Source organism: Pyxicephalus adspersus, chromosome 2 (assembly GCF_032062135.1).
Source record: "Pyxicephalus adspersus chromosome 2, UCB_Pads_2.0, whole genome shotgun sequence".
Lineage (NCBI taxonomy): Eukaryota > Metazoa > Chordata > Amphibia > Anura > Pyxicephalidae > Pyxicephalus > Pyxicephalus adspersus.
The window spans coordinates 31,550,496-31,568,565 of record NC_092859.1 but is presented as its reverse complement, the minus strand read 5'-3'; the positions used below and the strand labels follow the sequence as shown (position 1 = coordinate 31,568,565).

At 37.8% G+C, this 18,070-nt stretch overlaps 1 protein-coding gene across 2 annotated transcripts in view; it reads right to left on the bottom strand.

Moving 5' to 3' along the window:
* PHF21B (PHD finger protein 21B) overlaps nt 1–18,070 on the bottom strand; it is a 75,887-nt gene that overhangs the window by 30,329 nt on the left and 27,488 nt on the right. For both annotated transcript variants that reach the window (XM_072400281.1, XM_072400282.1), the window contains exon 2: nt 11,808–12,092. In XM_072400281.1, coding sequence (XP_072256382.1) covers nt 11,808–12,092 — 285 coding nt within the window. The remainder of the gene's footprint in view (nt 1–11,807; nt 12,093–18,070) is intronic.

Genomic DNA, 18,070 nt, shown 5'->3' with positions numbered 1-18,070 from the left:
CAGGTGCTTAGCATCAGTTTAAAGTGAGGACACAATGATATTCAGCAGCACAGAAATACAGTTCTTGATCAGTGAGCGTGTATTTGGAATTATTTTATCTTTATTCACCTTAACTTATCTTTAACATTCAACTGCTTATTTTCTTAATTCTATATGATGAATATAAATAAAGACAAAGTTTATCATTTCCAAACCAAAAATATTAAAGTGTATGTAAACCTGGCAATAAATGTTTTGTTTTACCTGTTGGAAAAATGGAAAAAAAATACTTACTGATGGAAATCCAATGGACTTTTATTTTCCTCTACCTCTACACTGCCTTTTCTGAAGTGAAATTTTAAGTATTCCTAATTTCAGTACCCTTGCCCAGTTCACCTTTGGACTACAGAACAAATCTACACTTAGTCATGGGGAAGGAATAGAAAAAGTGTTCTTTAGCCCTAACACACCTCCTGGCCTGGGGTACAGTGAGTAAACCTTGTCACCCTGCATAAGGAAATGTGTAACTGGAAGGATCATCAGTGAAAATAAAAGGGGAATCTAATGCAGCCACCACAAGAAATGGTAAACTGCAATATATTACATTGTTGTTCTTGGGATAAGACATGCTTTAAACTGTATCTGAATTATTGAACATTTCAGATCCAATAAACTGTCAGAAAAAAAAAACATTCAAGAGTCAACTTACTATTGAAAGAAAGTTGTGTGAGTTCACACATCTGTGCATTGTGTTGAAATGCATTGTCTATTTTTTGGTTATAGAACCTAAAGCTTTTAACTTGAAAGTACATGATTGTTGAAAATACACTTCTAAAAAAATACATTGAAGAAACTAGATGAAAGTGTGAATGCTGCCTAAAGCACAGGTATCATCCGCCAGCTAACTAGCATGAACCTTACACAAGGAACACAAGGTGTATTTTAGTTTAGAGATAGATTTGCAATGTTTTGGAAGGTTCTCAGGTTTTTACATTTAAGGCCAGATGTGATTGTGTGTTGGGGTGACCTTTATTACTACACTCAGCAGACTTCCTGTCCACGGCTTCAACCAAACAATAGCTGTGTATCCCAGGAGTTGCTATCCATTAACTAAATCCCAGCAGTTGGTATTTATTTGCCATATCACAGCAGTTGGGATGTGTTCAGCAGAAGGTTTTTATGATCATCTTTCTTTAAACAGCAAATTAAGAAAAACAACAGACTCGGAACTGCCTGCCCTTTATATGAGCAAATTAAGAACGGCAGCAAAAATAACCATTAAAGGTTACTGCATGAGCTGAGCAGATAAATTAATCTTCCATCACTACAACCACTGCTCAAAGCATCCTAATAAAAAGGTAGCAACCATGCAGATCAGCCAAATATGTTTTTATTGATCTGATCTATTCGGATCACTCAGAGAGCAGGGAAACCTAAAAGCCTCTCACATATCCTGAAGCAGAAAGCATGGTTCTTTCCTTCTACATATTTCTGCTATATACATACACAAAATGTGCAATATGTTACATTACAATATACCAATGCAATCATTTTGACATCCACTTGGGAACATCGGCACATTATAAGAACCTCCCTACCCATAATCTTGCTGCATAAAACACACAATCCTTTCAGTTATGATGTATAAATTATCAGGGGTACAATATTTATATTTTTAAATATTTTGCTTTAAATGGATTTTTAAAGTGGATCCCTAGCAGAAATTTACCCAACAAGTATTATGAAATTATGGCTTACATACTTGTGTGTGTATTCCTTTGTAGGAATAATGCCTTTGTAGGAATACGAAAATGCCTGACTTTTTTGTGTGTTGCCGTGCACTTGGTAGCACATTCAAACAAATGCATTGCCCTAAGATAACCCATGCAAACATAAACGGTAAAGTGCATGTTTTTTCGAACATTCATAGCACAGAGCCATGGTGGAAACCCAGCCTTAAGCTCAGTCCCCTTATGCCCTGTGACCCGATGAGCCCTAAATAGAGCCCGAGTTAGGAACGTCTTTCCACAACGTTCTACAAGCATTCTCTATGGAAATGCCAGGATGTTTATTGTTGCTTTGCTTTATTACCAATGCAGCATTCTTTGTTTTAAAGCAAACAAAAAGCATTCAGTGAGACTTTGGAGTTGTCGTGAATGAAAATCTACAACAAACAAAGCACATTTAAAGCTCTTCAAGTGGGCAAAAGTGGTGGAGACTGGGCCATAGATAGCCATCACCACTTTATGTGTCCCCATAGTGACACTTCCTCTATTCTTGTTCCCATGACAACTCAAAATATTGAATGTTCACTTTGTGGTTACTACTATATGACAAATAAAAAAGGGTTATCCACCCCACTCAATCCAAAACTGAAACAAAAAGGTTTGGCTTCAGATGTACTTTAGAAAGAACCCTTTAACATTTATCCAAAAAGACGTCGTTCCTTTCTATCATTGTATTTCTCTGTGTACACTATGTTTCTCTTCAGTTCCTCCATTCAATAAAATGACAGCATCTGGGAGGAGTACACTGGGTTATCACGCACGCATGCTGCACATTAAGTACAAATTTTTTCATAGTGGTTGTTTATTCAGTGCAGAAGGCATTGGTTGTACTTTAGCAGCACGGGGATACTATGGCAACCACAAAGATGACAATGCTTAATATGAATGGGTATTTACTAAAGTCATTTCAACATCCATTTTTTTTCCTGCCTGAATATTATATTCAGCCTTGAGCTGCAGATACAATAGCGTAGAAAGCCACATTTCAATACACTGCAGGCAGTTTGTAGAAAACAACACGGGATACAAATTGCAAATGAAATTGTCTGTGCTTGCCGTGATGGAGATAAGTGCACAGGTGTGCAAGGTCACCTATTGTATCAGAACACTGATAAACTCCGGAGTCAGGGAAGGGAAATCTAACGCTTTTTTTCTAGAACATGCATATATAAATGGAATCAGATGCATGTATATATTGTCTGTATTTATAAGTGTCAGTAAACCCAAAAGTTTAAAAATGTCATGGGTTACCAAAAGCCCAAATGTAGTGCAGCAATGAGCCCTAAAGCAGATCTCACTGCTGAATATGTGTAATATTATATACATACATCCACACACACACTAGCAGCACAAAAATCATGAGCAATAAGCACTTTGTTCCAATCGGCTCTACAACACCAGGATGACAAGCGACAGATCCAATCTAAAAAAAAAAAAAAGAAAATGTATTTTTCCTGTAAGGCTGCTGTGCCTTTTTAAGCCATTAGTCCAAAGAATTAAAGGTCATTAAACATGAAACACATTTATCACTTGGGTAAAAATGATGTTTGGATAAGAGAATGATGCTGTATTTCAGGGAAAGGACGCTGTGGCAGAGTGTAATGTGTGGAAGGAATACAGCATATTAGCATTCCTACATATGTATACATGCCTTGTGGGGACTGCCATGCAGGGAATTGATGTGGTTTGTGGAAGCCTCGTATGAAAATTTAATGGCGAGGAAGTCAGGCTTACAAAGGAAAATATTCAGCTGCAAATAATTCATGTACATTGAAAGTACTGACTGCTTTTTTATGTAAAAGCTTCTATTACTGTTTAAAGAATAACTCTGCTTTAACAGTGAACCAATATTCCTGATTTTATGCCAAGCTATTGAATTTGTCATCGAGATAATGGAATTTTCTTCAAGTGGAATCCTTCAAGTATTTACAGTACCTTGGTAATATTAATGTGTTAACTTGTTTCAGACCAAACCAATTGGCCTGTATGGCTCGAGTGTTTTTATGGTTTATTATATCCCTCACATCACCACTGGATTTTGTTGGCATTGATCACAGTAAGTAAACAGACAGAACACTGTATACTAGAGATCTTGTTATGTGTATGTAGTAGTAGCATGTGAACATTGTGTCAGGAACCTATGGACCAGCTGATTTCCAAAAACAACATGGCCTGAATTAAAGATACATCATTTACAGGTCATTTAAATACTATAAAGGACAACTTCATTTAAAGGACATGTTACTAATGTGTTTATACACATTTCCCTAATAATAAATACTTAAAATAAAATAATAAAAAATACTCAAAAATTAACTCAAAGGGTCATGGTTGTTTAGCCAAATACCTTTAAGCTTGAAACCATGTTAGGTAATCTTTTTCCATCCACACACTGTTGGGGAGATTTTCCTTCATTTGCTGTCAGAGATGCATGAGGCTTTTAAGAGGAAATTGCCCTCAAAATGAAAGGGAATGCCCCTCTCATATAGATGTCACTGGCATAGGTGTCCCCACTGGAAGAATTATTCTTGATTTACCTCACCCCCAAATATTGTGCATTGCACTGCAGTGTGCTGGGGGTCATGACATGGACTGGTATATTGAGTTGCCATTCATTCTTAAATCCATAAATACTATCAATGCCCCAAACGCACCTGCATGCACTAAATTTATGTGGTCCATTCGTATGGCCATTCAATTGTATGGGTTACCGAATGCAATGAATGCATTTTGGAATACGTAGTACATAGCTGCACCGGTCCTAAATGCTTATTTGCGATACTATCAACTTGTTACATAAAGCTGCCCTTGCAAATAAAACCCTATTGCTGACATCCCATTACATGAGAGAACAGATCTGGCTTCTCCTGGAATACAATGATTAGCAGCTGTGCTCGCTGTGCTATCTCACTCAGCTCAGACTGAATAACTGTGTTGATGAACTATTAAAACACTGCACATCCAAATAAGACATCCATCAGGCTTTACAGTGATTGTGCATTAGGCTTGGAAATTGTTACAATCCACACACAAGTTACTAATTGACAGGGCTGCTAGATGAATAGTTTATTGATGCTTGCACTAAACGCAGGCAGTGATGTGCACGGTGAAGCTCAGCACACACTGTATGCTAATACAAGTCATGTTTAATATTTATTAGTACAAAATTGTGTTCCACATCAAGATTGCTCTCATGGCTCTGCTGTGGAATTACAGAGAAAGAACAGCACAGGGCAAACTTGTGTTTGCTGTGTTAGAGCTCGTTTGTGTATTTTGAATTGTTTTATTAGTACAAGATACTTTAATGTAAACCTAAATGTGGTGCCCTAGAGATACAGCCCAGGTATCTGTGGTGATCTTTAAACCAATACTTACAAATACCATGTACCTTAAGGCACCTATCCCCGGTATTGCACCATTGCAACTTCAAATCCTGGGTGCTGACTAAAGTAAGTGCTGATCAGATTCCTGGTCACTGACACTGGGCACATTGATTCCTGTACGATGCCCCTTATTATTGGTCCAGTATTTACAAGGCCACTGGAGTTTTAGAAGGATCAACATGTTGGATATTTTAAATGCTGCTTTTTCCTGTAAGAGTAAAGTGTATTTATACATAAATTTTATATATTACAGGTTATGAATCCTTACACAAGGTTCTCCCTAGACCAAATTTTCTGGGTTGGTCGCCCTACAGTTTTCCCTCCCCACACTTTCTTTCACCTCTGGATTTTGCAAATAACACAATCCAATCCTAGCATGACATTACTCACTGTACTAACTGTAAGAAGGAGCAACATTGTTAACCTAAGCCCCTCTCCTGGCTTGGACTATAGAACACTTTCTCGTTTCTTCATCTCTATCGCATAGGGAGGAGGGATTTTCTAGTACATTCAAGACAACTGGAAAGCCCAATACATGGGTTACAAGGACAGTGGATTTTTGGCAGGATTACCAGGTATTTTTCTGTGAAGGAAATATATTTTACCTAAAAAACATGCAACCACCATATCCAAAGACTGCTAAACTGAAGAGGATTAAATCATTGTTCTTTGGTTTAGATCAACTTTAATTTTTTATTCTATTAGGAGTGTAACTTTTTAAGCTATTTTAGAATTCTAGTCATTAAAAGACAAGCTGAAGGGGAAAACTAGTTTGTTACAAATCAAAAATATCCATGCTCTACTGGCAGATGAAGTTAAGAACAGATGCTTACACCTGCAAAACTGACATTAAACCTAGAAGTTTGCTCTACCGATTGTTCATATTCTCTCATTATTAATGAAAGCAATTTTACAGAACAAATTTAACCAAGACAGCTGGCTTTCCTCCAAAGACTTTCATTTCCTAAATTGGAGCCTTTATTACAATAACCGAGATGTAAGATAAGTGCTTGTTTTTTTCCCTTTTTCTTATGAATCTCCAATAATTCATAAATTCTATTAAAAGCATTTCTCGCTTGAAGAAAGCCACATTTTCCTGTAACTTATAATCCACACAAGGGAAAAAATACACATGAATTAGATATACAACATCATCCGTGTTATCAGAAAAGATTGATTTTAAAAATAGGAGCATTGACAAAACAAAGCCAAGATGCACTTTCTGTATATTATTCATAACTGATACATAACCATACTCAAACAAGAGCTATTTTCCTTATTAACCTTACTCTTACAAACACCCGGAATCCTTGAATTCTTCTTTCAAACAGACACAAAAACAAATCTCTGGGAAATGGTCACATTAACACACTAAAAGCAGTCTGAGAGTGTGAAGTAACGACATAGTCAGCAAATCCTTCCCCTTTAATAGAGATCGATTCACCAATGCATTGGCATTTGGTCTCATGACTGACACTAGTGGTGGGCAAGAATGCAAAGGATTCCAATAACAACATTTTTTGTGACTTTTGTATTACATTACTGCCTGGAGTTAGTCAATATCATGTTTTTATTTGTTCATAAACAGCACAAAATAACAAGGACCAAAGGGAAAACCCTAGCTGATTTGGAAGCATGTAATGGGTAAAATGTGTATGATGTAGCTACAGACACTTCATACATCAAATACCAGCTGCATGGCTGTAATGCATGTTCATTGACCTCAATATTTTGTGCAAGGAACAAGAAAACATATCAAGACTTCTTGACATTCAAGACAATCTTGTATCAGGCGAGGGATTCAAAAGTCAAAGACAACCAGGCAGCTGGTATTTTCAGTAGCAACACGCACACTGTATTTCTCTCATTGCGGACTTCTTTTAAAATATCTCCTAGATTTTCTTAGAACCAAAGAAAGCCATGGTAAATTCCTCAGTGGCAATTTATTATTCTTGCACCTGCTCTTTCTAAGCCAGGGTCACACTTTATGAAAGGATGCAGCCCCTTCATGTCAAGGCTGACAGCTCCCATCACTTCCTCTGTGTAATTACCAGTCTGTTTCTGACTGGCCATGTGCTTCAAGAGTTGACAATTTCTACAACAAGCAGATTGCAAAAATCACAAAGCCCCTGAGTTGCAACCAAAGCTAATCCAGCCAGCAAAGTGTTATATTTTCTATACCCATGTAGTGCCTTTAAATTCTGAACAGCATAGTCAAGTGAACTAATGCTCTGGTGCCTGGAGAATATTGACTTCAAATGTCATTAGTCATGTTAATGAAAAGCTTGTAATTAAGTGCTGTCTTGTCTGTTTCACAGAACCTTTAGAAAAGAATGAATGGAAATTGTCTTTTTTCAGGAATGCTTCACAGAAAAGAGCAAACATTATATTGCAGTAAAATTCCAATCCTCTGATGTCCTTATGCAGCAACAGAAGGGAGTCCAGGAAAGGAAGGGGTATGTGACCTCTTTTTAGCGGCTATTATGAACTGTTAATAACTTCTGGACTTCTACAAAGAAACGGATAGTGTGCGCCAGATACCAATCAAAAGTATGAGAAACCCCCCAAGCTACTAAGACCATCATCCCTGCCTCCATGATTCAACCCAATATGCGCAATTCCTGGTGTAATCCAAATATGGACACCTAAGAAAAGGCCAAAGCTGCAAAGTTTTCAGGCAATACAGGGGAAAGTTTGCTTCTTTATTGTCTTTTGTTTCTACTACTGGCTAGTAGGTTACAATACCCTATGCACCACAACTATGCAAATAGAAAACAAGGAACATGGTGGCTCAGTGGTTAGCGCTCTGGTGTACGCAGCACTAGGTCCTAGGTTGAACTCTCAGCCAGGACACTATCGGCATGGAGTTTGCAGGTTCTCCCAGTGATTCCTTGGGTTTTTCCTGGGCAGTCCAGTTTCTTCCCACATTCCAAAAGCGTGCAGTTAGAGTAATTGGCTTCCCCCAAAAATTGACCTCATACTTTATTAATGACATATGAGTATGGTTGGACATTATATTCTTAGCCCCTATGAGGGAAAGCTAGTGACACGACTATAGACTTTGTATTCTGGATATTCTGTATTCTGGCTGCATAATATGTCGAGATACAGGAAATACAAGAGGCTGAAGATGTTTGCAAATTTTAACTTGTGCTGTAAAAGTATGGGCAAGTTTCCTCCAACCTCCAAAAACTTCCTATTGATGCATTGATAAGATGAGCTGTCTGACTGATTATCCAGAATTCATGAGTGATTAAAGGGAGGGAACAAGACCAATATGTATGGGTCCATTACTACTACTTTAGGAGTCTATGTACTTCTAATGATAGTCCTGATGGCCAGCCATAATTTATCCAGTACACTATATGGCTATATGACTATATGGCTATATGACTTTCTGTCCAGTCCCGATAATCAAGATATTATATCCCACTGAATTAAACCCTGATTGTGTGTTCTTACAAAAGGTGTGGCCATGGAATAATTCATGAGAAGAACTTGAAAGAGGACAGGAGTTTAGATATAGCTTGCAACGTTTGTTAATTACTAATGCTATTTAATTAAATCATCTTGTTCCATGCACAATTTTTTATTCGAACAATCTGCTCAGATATGCTTCTGCCGGATTTTCTATTTGGCAGAGCCTGAAAAATATGGAACTGATGATCCACAGCCAAAATGTTAATCATGGAGCTGTGCTTTGAATCCTCAATCCTTCTCTGCTCCACTAAAGTATTTAGCTAGCTGGGATGTCAACCCCTAAGTTTCCTTGATACGCTCTGACAAGTGAAGTTGTTGTAGATATTAACAAGAAGGTAAGGAAAGGTACCCACGTGTAACACCTGTTATCAAAGGAAGACAACTGTAAAGCCCTGTACAGACGTCCGATAGGCGTCAGGTGATTGTTGCTGGAAACCATCTTTTGTGATCATTTCCAGTTACACATGAAGGAGCAAATGCTGTACACACTGAATAGTTCTGTTCTATGGAAATGGTGGGGGGACAAGCAAGCAGTACCCCGCTGCTCTCCTCCATAGGAATGAACAGTGGTTGTTACTGATCGGATGCTTGTTCATCAATCTGCTGTGGCTAGGGGATCGCTGTACATTCTGATTTTCATCATCATCGCCCATGGCGAACGACCATGCTCGTCTCAGGTGATGACTATCTGAGGTGTGTAAAGAGTTTAAAGGGGACCCATAGCACATCATCCAAGAATGTTATACGATAGTATCTTTCATTCTAAAATGACAACTACAGCTGTGCACTGACATCAAATCTCTGTCACTGGAAACAATCTTTTGTTATTATTTCCAGAGACATTAGAAAGAATGAGCACTGTACACTGTTCAGTAAAGGACGGGGGAGGGGGACAAGCAGAAGAATTAAAGCAAACTTCCCCACTTGGTCATTCAATGATTCAACAATAGACAAACGGCATCCGAAACTGATGGACACATGCAGAATTGTTGACAGAGATGACAACTGTTTCTCTTGGGCAACAATTACATAGCATGTGTATATAGCTTAACACTGGAACACACTTTCACAGCTTTCACATCAATCTGACATAGGTGAATATGTATATACCAATGTACATAAACACTTTCCAAAATCATATGACAAATGCTAGGGTGCGAGTCCAGACTCATGTAGACAGTGTTTATTTCCTGATGCATAGCCCTGTCCCTTACCTCTGTCTTCACTCATGCAGTGTGCATGTAATAAGCTGGGCCTCATGACCCATGGGCATACAGAAATACTGTGAAATAAACTTGTGAACAAAAGCTACCTTATATCCCAACACAAGCAGCATTTAATTGTGTTAAACACACTTGAAAATGCAGAATGTCCGTAAGCATATAATAAAAGAGATTTTTTTCAAATTTACTTGTGATCCCTAACAATATCTGATATAATTGAAGGTCCTTGGGAAGAAAGATCCAAAGTCCTACTGAAAAAAATCCATCTTGGAAGAACCATATCCTTCCTGATCTAAGCCTCCAGTGCTGGAATAGTTGAAGTGTGTAATGCAACAATGTAACCTGCAGCCAGGATGGTTATCATTCTTTACAAACCAATTTAGAAACAAAGCCACCCCTCCCCTTCCTAATCCTTGCACAGATGCCCCTCCCACCTGAGATGTAAATAATGCCCCAATCATTAGATTTCTACTAATGGAAAGATCCAGGTTACATTTGCTATTGCAGTACACTCTTGAATACGCGCATGTAATATTTAGTATTGTAATGTAGCTTCAAATTCTTTCCTGGTCCATGTAGATCATATTATACAATCAATACTATTCAGTGTTGCCTGGGATTATCATTTTACTCCCCAGTATGGAAGTCCATTGTATTTATCCCCATGAAGAACCAAATCGAGTAAATTACTAGTACAAACTCATATAATAATTACATAGTAGCTGAGCAGCTAAAATAGATCTATTTTAATCAGGTAGGAGTAAATTAAAAATATATTTATATAACCGACTGGCTACAAATATACAATATGACTCTAATGGTGGCATGCAATGTAAATGTTAGTTTATTGTTAGAATGAAAGAGAACGCAAATAACTAATGTGTCATTAGAAATAACAGAAAGTAGTTAACAAAAAAAAAACATTTGCTGATGAAACAAAAAAACTTTAAACACACATTTTCAAACTGAACTTAATGTAAAAAAAGAATGCGTACCTTTTGAATAAAAGTTTGACAAATCTTAGAAATTAAAACAACATTGCTATCCAAATACAACACTGATATAGGGTCCACAAATGGACATGGTGCTTGTAGGTAAAACCGTGGTCATCAGGAATAATATTTTTAAACAAAGTGCCTTTCCACTGGATCTAAACCTTTATTACACTGTACAGCCAAACACAAAGGAAGCAGTTTACCGTTACTTCATTGTATTTAACCATACAGTGTATAGGGAAGGAGTGTATACATAGCCCTGGGAACTATTCAGGTCAAACATTTCAACTGCTTGTTGTAATCAGACAAAGCAAAGAGCATCTTAAGTGCTTGCAATGGGTTAAGTTCTTTACTTTTTTCCTTAATAAATAAATCAGAGCCTTTAAATAAGTAAATTGGCCCCCTCCTTTAAGGATGTTTTGCCTTCTTTTGGATTAACTGGATATTAAAGGTTCTGTGGATGCAAGTTTTCATTGATTTGTTTTTCTATTGACTGAATTGAATAAGCATGTCAGTCAACTCAGCCAACTATGTTAATATATATTATTATTATATGACTAACATATCACCTAAAAATTCAATAAGAGCAGGCACTACTGCAAATGCTGACTATATGTAGATTCTACCACTATATATATATATATATATATATATATATATATATATATAAATATATATAATACCACTGACTTGAAATTAACAGATTTATCTTTGGTTACAAACTACTGTTACTTTTTATGTTAGATGTTTGCTCTAAACTTTGCTCAACTTTGCTTAACTTCAAAACTTTTCTTATACCAAAAGTTGTTAACTCCAAAGCACTCTAAAGTACTGTACAGACACAATTGTAAGAAAACTTTTCATAGTTTTTACCTTTAGCAGCACTTTTATCAAAATATGCAAATTTTAGGAAAAAAATACAGTTGAAAGAACAACCTGTGTAACTTTAATCAGCCTTACCTGTGCGTGGGGCATTTCTGACACTCTTCTTGCTGCCATGTTTAGGGTTCCTCCTACCAGTTTGCTGGTTGTCTGTAAGTTTATTGGGGCAGTCTGAGGGGGTTCTGCGCTACCTGCCGGGGCCGCCGAAGCCGTCGCTGTCTTCTGTCCATTTAGGTGTGCGGTCACCATAGTGACAGGGGCTTTGGCTGGGACCACAGAGATGGCAATGCCCTGACTGCTTGGTGCCTTGATGAGCGGGATTGGTTTGGCACTCCCCACAGGACAGCTCCGGACCGCCAGCTTCTGCCAGGCAAAGAGACAGAAGAGAGAAAGAAAGTGGTGAGTGTAACCTGCCACAGACACAAACCCAGCACCCTCCTACTTGTCTCTAGGCACCTCCTTCTACACCACCTACTAGAGCAATCACAGGGACAAAGGGGCACTGCTGCAAAGATTCAGCGTGCACCATCTGGCTCCATTAGTTGCATTAAGATTCCATGCTCAGAACAGAGAAGAACTGATTCAGACAGCTTGTCCCGCACAGAAGCGAACAGAGCCACATCATACAACAGCATGCATCCTCCTGATGAAATGGCTCCAACTGGGCAAATTTAGGTGGCGAATCTGATTTTCGTACATGTATTTCACTGTATTTATTGCTAACTACAAGAGGCTCTGTTTCTGCTGCGCTACCTGTGGAGATCATGCGATACACAACCAGGAATACACATCTCCCTGTGGTCTCATTGATTGGGGAAAATAATGGACGTTTGCTTTTTCTATTCCTTCAACAAGTTTTTTTTTTTTTTTCCTCCTTTCAAGCTAGGTAAAAAAAAAAAATCAAAAACCAAAATACACTTCTTTTACGAGGCACTTGAATAGATTCAGCTGACATTTTAGGATTAATCTACTGCTAGTACTCTAATATACCATTTCTGTGCACATTTTAGATGGAATCAAACAAAATGGGCTTTTACAATGTATCTGTGTGCTTTGTTAACATACTGTGATTCCTGACAGAATGTTTATAATGAGTGTAAACCATGCTACATAAAATTCATTTTTTGCTGGCAATGCAAATTTACTAAACACCCAATGTTAAAAAAAAGTGATAGAAAAAATGATTTAGCTTTTTAATCTCAAAGTTATTTGCACCTTTTCAGACATGATGGAGTTAGCACTGCACAATAATCAAATCTGTAAATAAATTATTTTCTTACATTGTTCACTTATTGCTCACAGGCCCTTGAAATGTTTATTGTGACTTCTAAGAGAGCGCTTTTAGCCATGTGGGAACTGCAGATCCTCTGAAATGTGTATGCACCATGCCCTGTAGACCGGTGACAGGACATGAAACCATGGCAACGAGCAGAATTTAAGCATTTCCCACAGGGTGCAATGGATACTTCAAAAGCCTGCAGCTAGGCATGATAGAATAAAACTGGTAACAAACGCTGTTTACAAAGTTCATTATCTGACCACTATACCTTACGGTATCTCAATTGTCAATAAAGAGTAATTAAGCTTAAAATCATATTACGTTGGGCTTGTGAGAAACACTAAACAAGCCCTTAGTTGTCACAGATGTCTCTGCTAATAGGGAAACTGCTCTATTTTGGTGTAATTAGTATGAATTATTCAGCCTGTGCTTTCACTGTACATTCATATCTGTGATATTATTTTCTGTTTTCTCAATGGACAACGTGAAGCATCCAGATGTCTTTTTTCCTCCTCGTACAGCAGTGATACATACATTTCATCAGTGCTGTGCACCGCGCACATTTTTCAAGCAGCGCAGAGCAGCAGGAGGCTAGCACGCTTGATTACACACTGGCTGACCGCAATCTTTCCTGGATCCGAGTCCTAATTTAGGAATCATAAAAAATTACAAATGTGTTCTTTAACCAGACATCCACGTTCCCACTTGATGAACACTAATAGTTAATGGATGAAGTCCAGGAAAGGAGGTGATAAAATGTTAGTTACTTCATGCAAAAACAAACATTAATGTACTGGTAACACCATTAGATTACAATCTGATGTGTATAGCAGTACAATGAAAAATTATTATTATTATTATTCATGTTTCTGGAAGGAGTTAAACCACCTAACAGTTTCCTATGGATTAGGAAGGTCCCGCGATCGTCCTGCAGATGTGACTAATCTACTTTATATCTCTGAGCATCCTTAGTAATGTGACCAAGTGACCAAGTCCCAGCATAGGTCAAAATGAGAACTATTGTTAAAGTAGAACTATGGCTTAACATTGGAAAAAATATATATGAGCTGAAGCATATAATTATAGGTGCATTTGCCTTCATATACTTATATGTGCGCTCTGCAAAGTCCCATAAATATCTGTTGATCCCTGCAAGTGAAATCTACCTAATGCAGAGTCCTGTGATGGGGTGGTATCTCAATAAAAGTGTTGCTGCCCTCGTGTAGGTTGTGCCTTCTAGCATTCAGAATTTTCACTTTTCATTAAAAGGTAGACAACCCTTTTACATAAAGTTAAAAATCTGTTTTTTTTTTGTGCAACACCCTAGGCGATCAAGCATAAATGGGAGCGCAGAGCCTCCCAGGATACCTACATCAAGCATCCCGGGAGGCTCTAGGAGCCCTTTCACATGCGCAGTGAGATCGGCACGTTTTTTTCCCATTTACGTCACCAGATCTCGTGCCTGCCTCAGGTGTCGTAGGAAGAAGGAGGATACCAGGACAGATGGATACCAGGACAACGCTGGACCCGATGGAAGAGACCTTCGGACCGATCGATTGCTCTGCGGGATTGAAGGTAAGTGTATTTTTTTTTGTTTTGGGTGAGTTTTGAGTTTACTTCCTCTTTAGGTAAGTATGGCTGTCAGCACTGTCAATGCAGAATCAAAAGCCTGTAATTTCTCGATCAGTAGCTAATCGTTGTCATGTGTATGCCTAAAATTGGTGTTATTCCTTAAAGTAAACTTTTGGCAAAAGGATAAGTCTGCCTAAAACTAACTGCTCAATTTCCAATAAAAGTCTGTAACTTTAATTATCCGAGGAACTGGGGCCTTCCAGAAATCCCAGCTCCTATCAGGTCCTATGCTGCTGGAGAAAACAGACCATCATGGGGGAACCTGTGTGATCCAGCAAACCTAGAACGGATTTTTATTCCACTAGAGAAGATAGACTATCATGGGTCTATCATGGGAAGAACCTGGAATGTTTTGTTTTTCTTTAAATTATTTGCTATTAGTTGGCAAATCTTTTCAATCCTAGACCAAATCCTTTGCAGGTTTGCTGGATCACCCAGGTTCTCCCATAACCATGTATCTTCTCCAGTCATAGACAGATTTAATAAATAAGGCCCATTGTGCTGGGCCCTTGTACTTACATTTACAGTTTGAAGAGTTAATTCAGCAGTAGGTAGTAGTTGTGAGTTTGTAATTTTATTGATGTCTCTTTTCATTCATCCCTCCTCCTGCTGATACACATACCTCAAGGATACCCACAAACATAAAATACCTGGAATGACTGAATCAGGTGATAATCTCATTGAATTACTGGGTTCTGCCTATCTCACATTACAATTGTTCTCTTTAGTAAACCAGAGCATCCTCTCTGCACCACCTACATCTCCTTCACCTCTCCAATAAATAAAACTTGTCAGCTCTACCAAGATTTGTGATAAAATTGAGCCACATTCTGCAAGTTGGACATTAAGCTCCAAAGGCTACATGAATACACTTGTATGACTGCCCTGGGCAGCTTTAAACATTTGTCCATACCAAGTACAATTGTTCCCCAAAATTTGCATCAAGCATTTATCTTATGCTAGCAATCACAACTGGGTCAGTGTATTGAAGCTCACAACATTCATGGGGATCAAAATTATACACACAAAATGAAAATATATCTGTTTCCATGTAAGAAATTATGCAATTATGTATCTGGATTTGTAATGGCCACATCATTAAGGGAACCAGATATTTTTAAGTGGATATCGCCACTGATGTCCCAGTAATTTAAGTAGGCAGGCCTGTGATTAAAATCACCAACAACGCAAAATTAAAATACAACATGGAATGTAAAAAATAAAAAAATAAAAAAAAGCAGAGAGAGAAAATTTACAAGCAAGCATGGCCATAAATACCCTCTAGTCTTATCGAGTGAATTAAGAATGTATTAGTTTCATGTATAACTCCACTCATTTGGTAATAAATTGCCACTTGAAATGCATATGTAAGCAATCACACAGACATGTTTGCTTATACAAGCCTGTAATTAAGATAAGACAAATGATCAAACACAAAGCAGATAGCAACATGCAACAATGTAAGCATACAAAGGCAAAACCCACTTCATTTTGAGTGCAATGGCAAACTGCCAGGTCGCAAATTTTATTTATGTTTTCCTTTACACAACTACTGAATGTTCCTACATTAAAAATCATAAAATTACCTACCACATGCATTGAAAAATTATCAGAAAAAAAATTCAAGAGTGTATGCAGGAAACAAATATATTTGATTGATAAATAGTTAATGCCACAGGAACCCTAAAATATGCTACAAATCCATTTTCAACTAAGCTGAGCTTTGTACTACCAAATTCAACAACTTTTAGTACTTCTAGGTGGACCATAGGCTTCAAAACACAAATCTTTGCTGTGCCACCTCCCCCATATTAGAACTGGTTTAGGTTTTCATGGTTGTTTACATAAAAATACATTACAAGATTAAACCCTAACAATAAACTTCTGATATCTGCTGTTAAATACGCCATTAAAAGGGTTTTGTTACAAGTGTTTGATAAGTGAAAAAACACACATAATGATTCCTGCTTAAAATCCAGTGAACTTCTGACATTGGGTCTGGTTTATTAAAGTTCTCCAATACTAGAAAAGAAAAGACTGAGCATGATTTATTAAAGCTCTCCAATGCTGGAGAGCATACACTTTCAACAGTGAAGCTAGGTGATGCAGAAAATCTGGAATGGATTTCGTCAGTCATTTGCTAGCAAAATGTATTGAATCCTGGACTAGATCTATTTCAGTTTGCTGGATCACTCAGCTTCACTGATGAAAGTGTATTCTCTCCAGCCTTGGAGAGCTATATTAAATCAGGCCCTTTGGGTCTATCACAAGGTGAACCTGGGTGATCCAGCAATTATGGAATGGGTTTCTTAAAAATCCTTTGCTATTTGTTGACGAACCAGTTCCATTCCAGGTTTGCTAGATCGCCCACGTTTACCTATGATAGTATATCTTCCTCAGTCTTTAAACTTTAATGAGTCCGGCCCATTGTGTAATGAGTTGCTGATACTGCACTGAAATCTCAAACACTGTTGTCTAATCTGTCACAGAGAGGAGGGGTGTTTTATTCCTAACAGATGTCCTGTCCTAAGGTGAAAATGCTGCTCTTTAACAGATAAAGTACAGTGAACGTGTATGTTGTCCTAGCACTGTAAGTATATCACTAGCAGGATCACCAGGTAAAAAATAACGGGAAAAAAGCCCAAAAAGAGTAAATAATGCAGCCACCACATCTAAAGACTACTATTCTGTAAACAATTTAATTTTTGTTCTTGGGGTGTAACTAATGAACATGGATGGCTCAGAGGTTAGCACTCTGGCCTTTGTAGTGCTAGGTCTGAGGTTCAAATCTCAGCCAGGAAACTATCTGCATGGAGTTTGCAGATTCTCCCCATGTTTTTGTGAGTTCCCTCCCACATTCCAAAATCATTTAGTTAGATTAAATGCCTTCCCCTCAAATATTATCCTTGGACTGTGGTAATGACATATGACTATGGTAAGGACATTAAAATGAAAGTGTCTTAAGGGACAGTAAATATGCCAGTGCTATATAAATACAAGTAAACATTCATATGGTAACATGCTTTAAATGCCATTTTTAAAGAACAGGAACATATGTGGAAAGATGGTAACCCAACTTAAATGTGTTGTTTCAGATGTGTAAAATGTTCTGCTCTAATGAATACAATAAGCAAACTGTAGCACCAAATTTCTGCATGCAAAATGACTGCTTTACCCTGATGGATGAAATGTCAAAGAGTTTGAAAAGCCTGACTTTTTGTGACAGTTTTTGATTTTCTAGTGCATTCAAGCTCTCATCCTACAGCATAGGTATGGGACTCACTGTGTAGCCAAAATGAGGATGATAGCAATGAAATATGCAGTAATGTGTTGTGTGAAAATAACAATTCCCCACTGAAAGTAAATGGGCTGTCTTAATACAATGCAAATTAACATTGGAGTGGTCATATAAAAAAGACAATGAACCAGT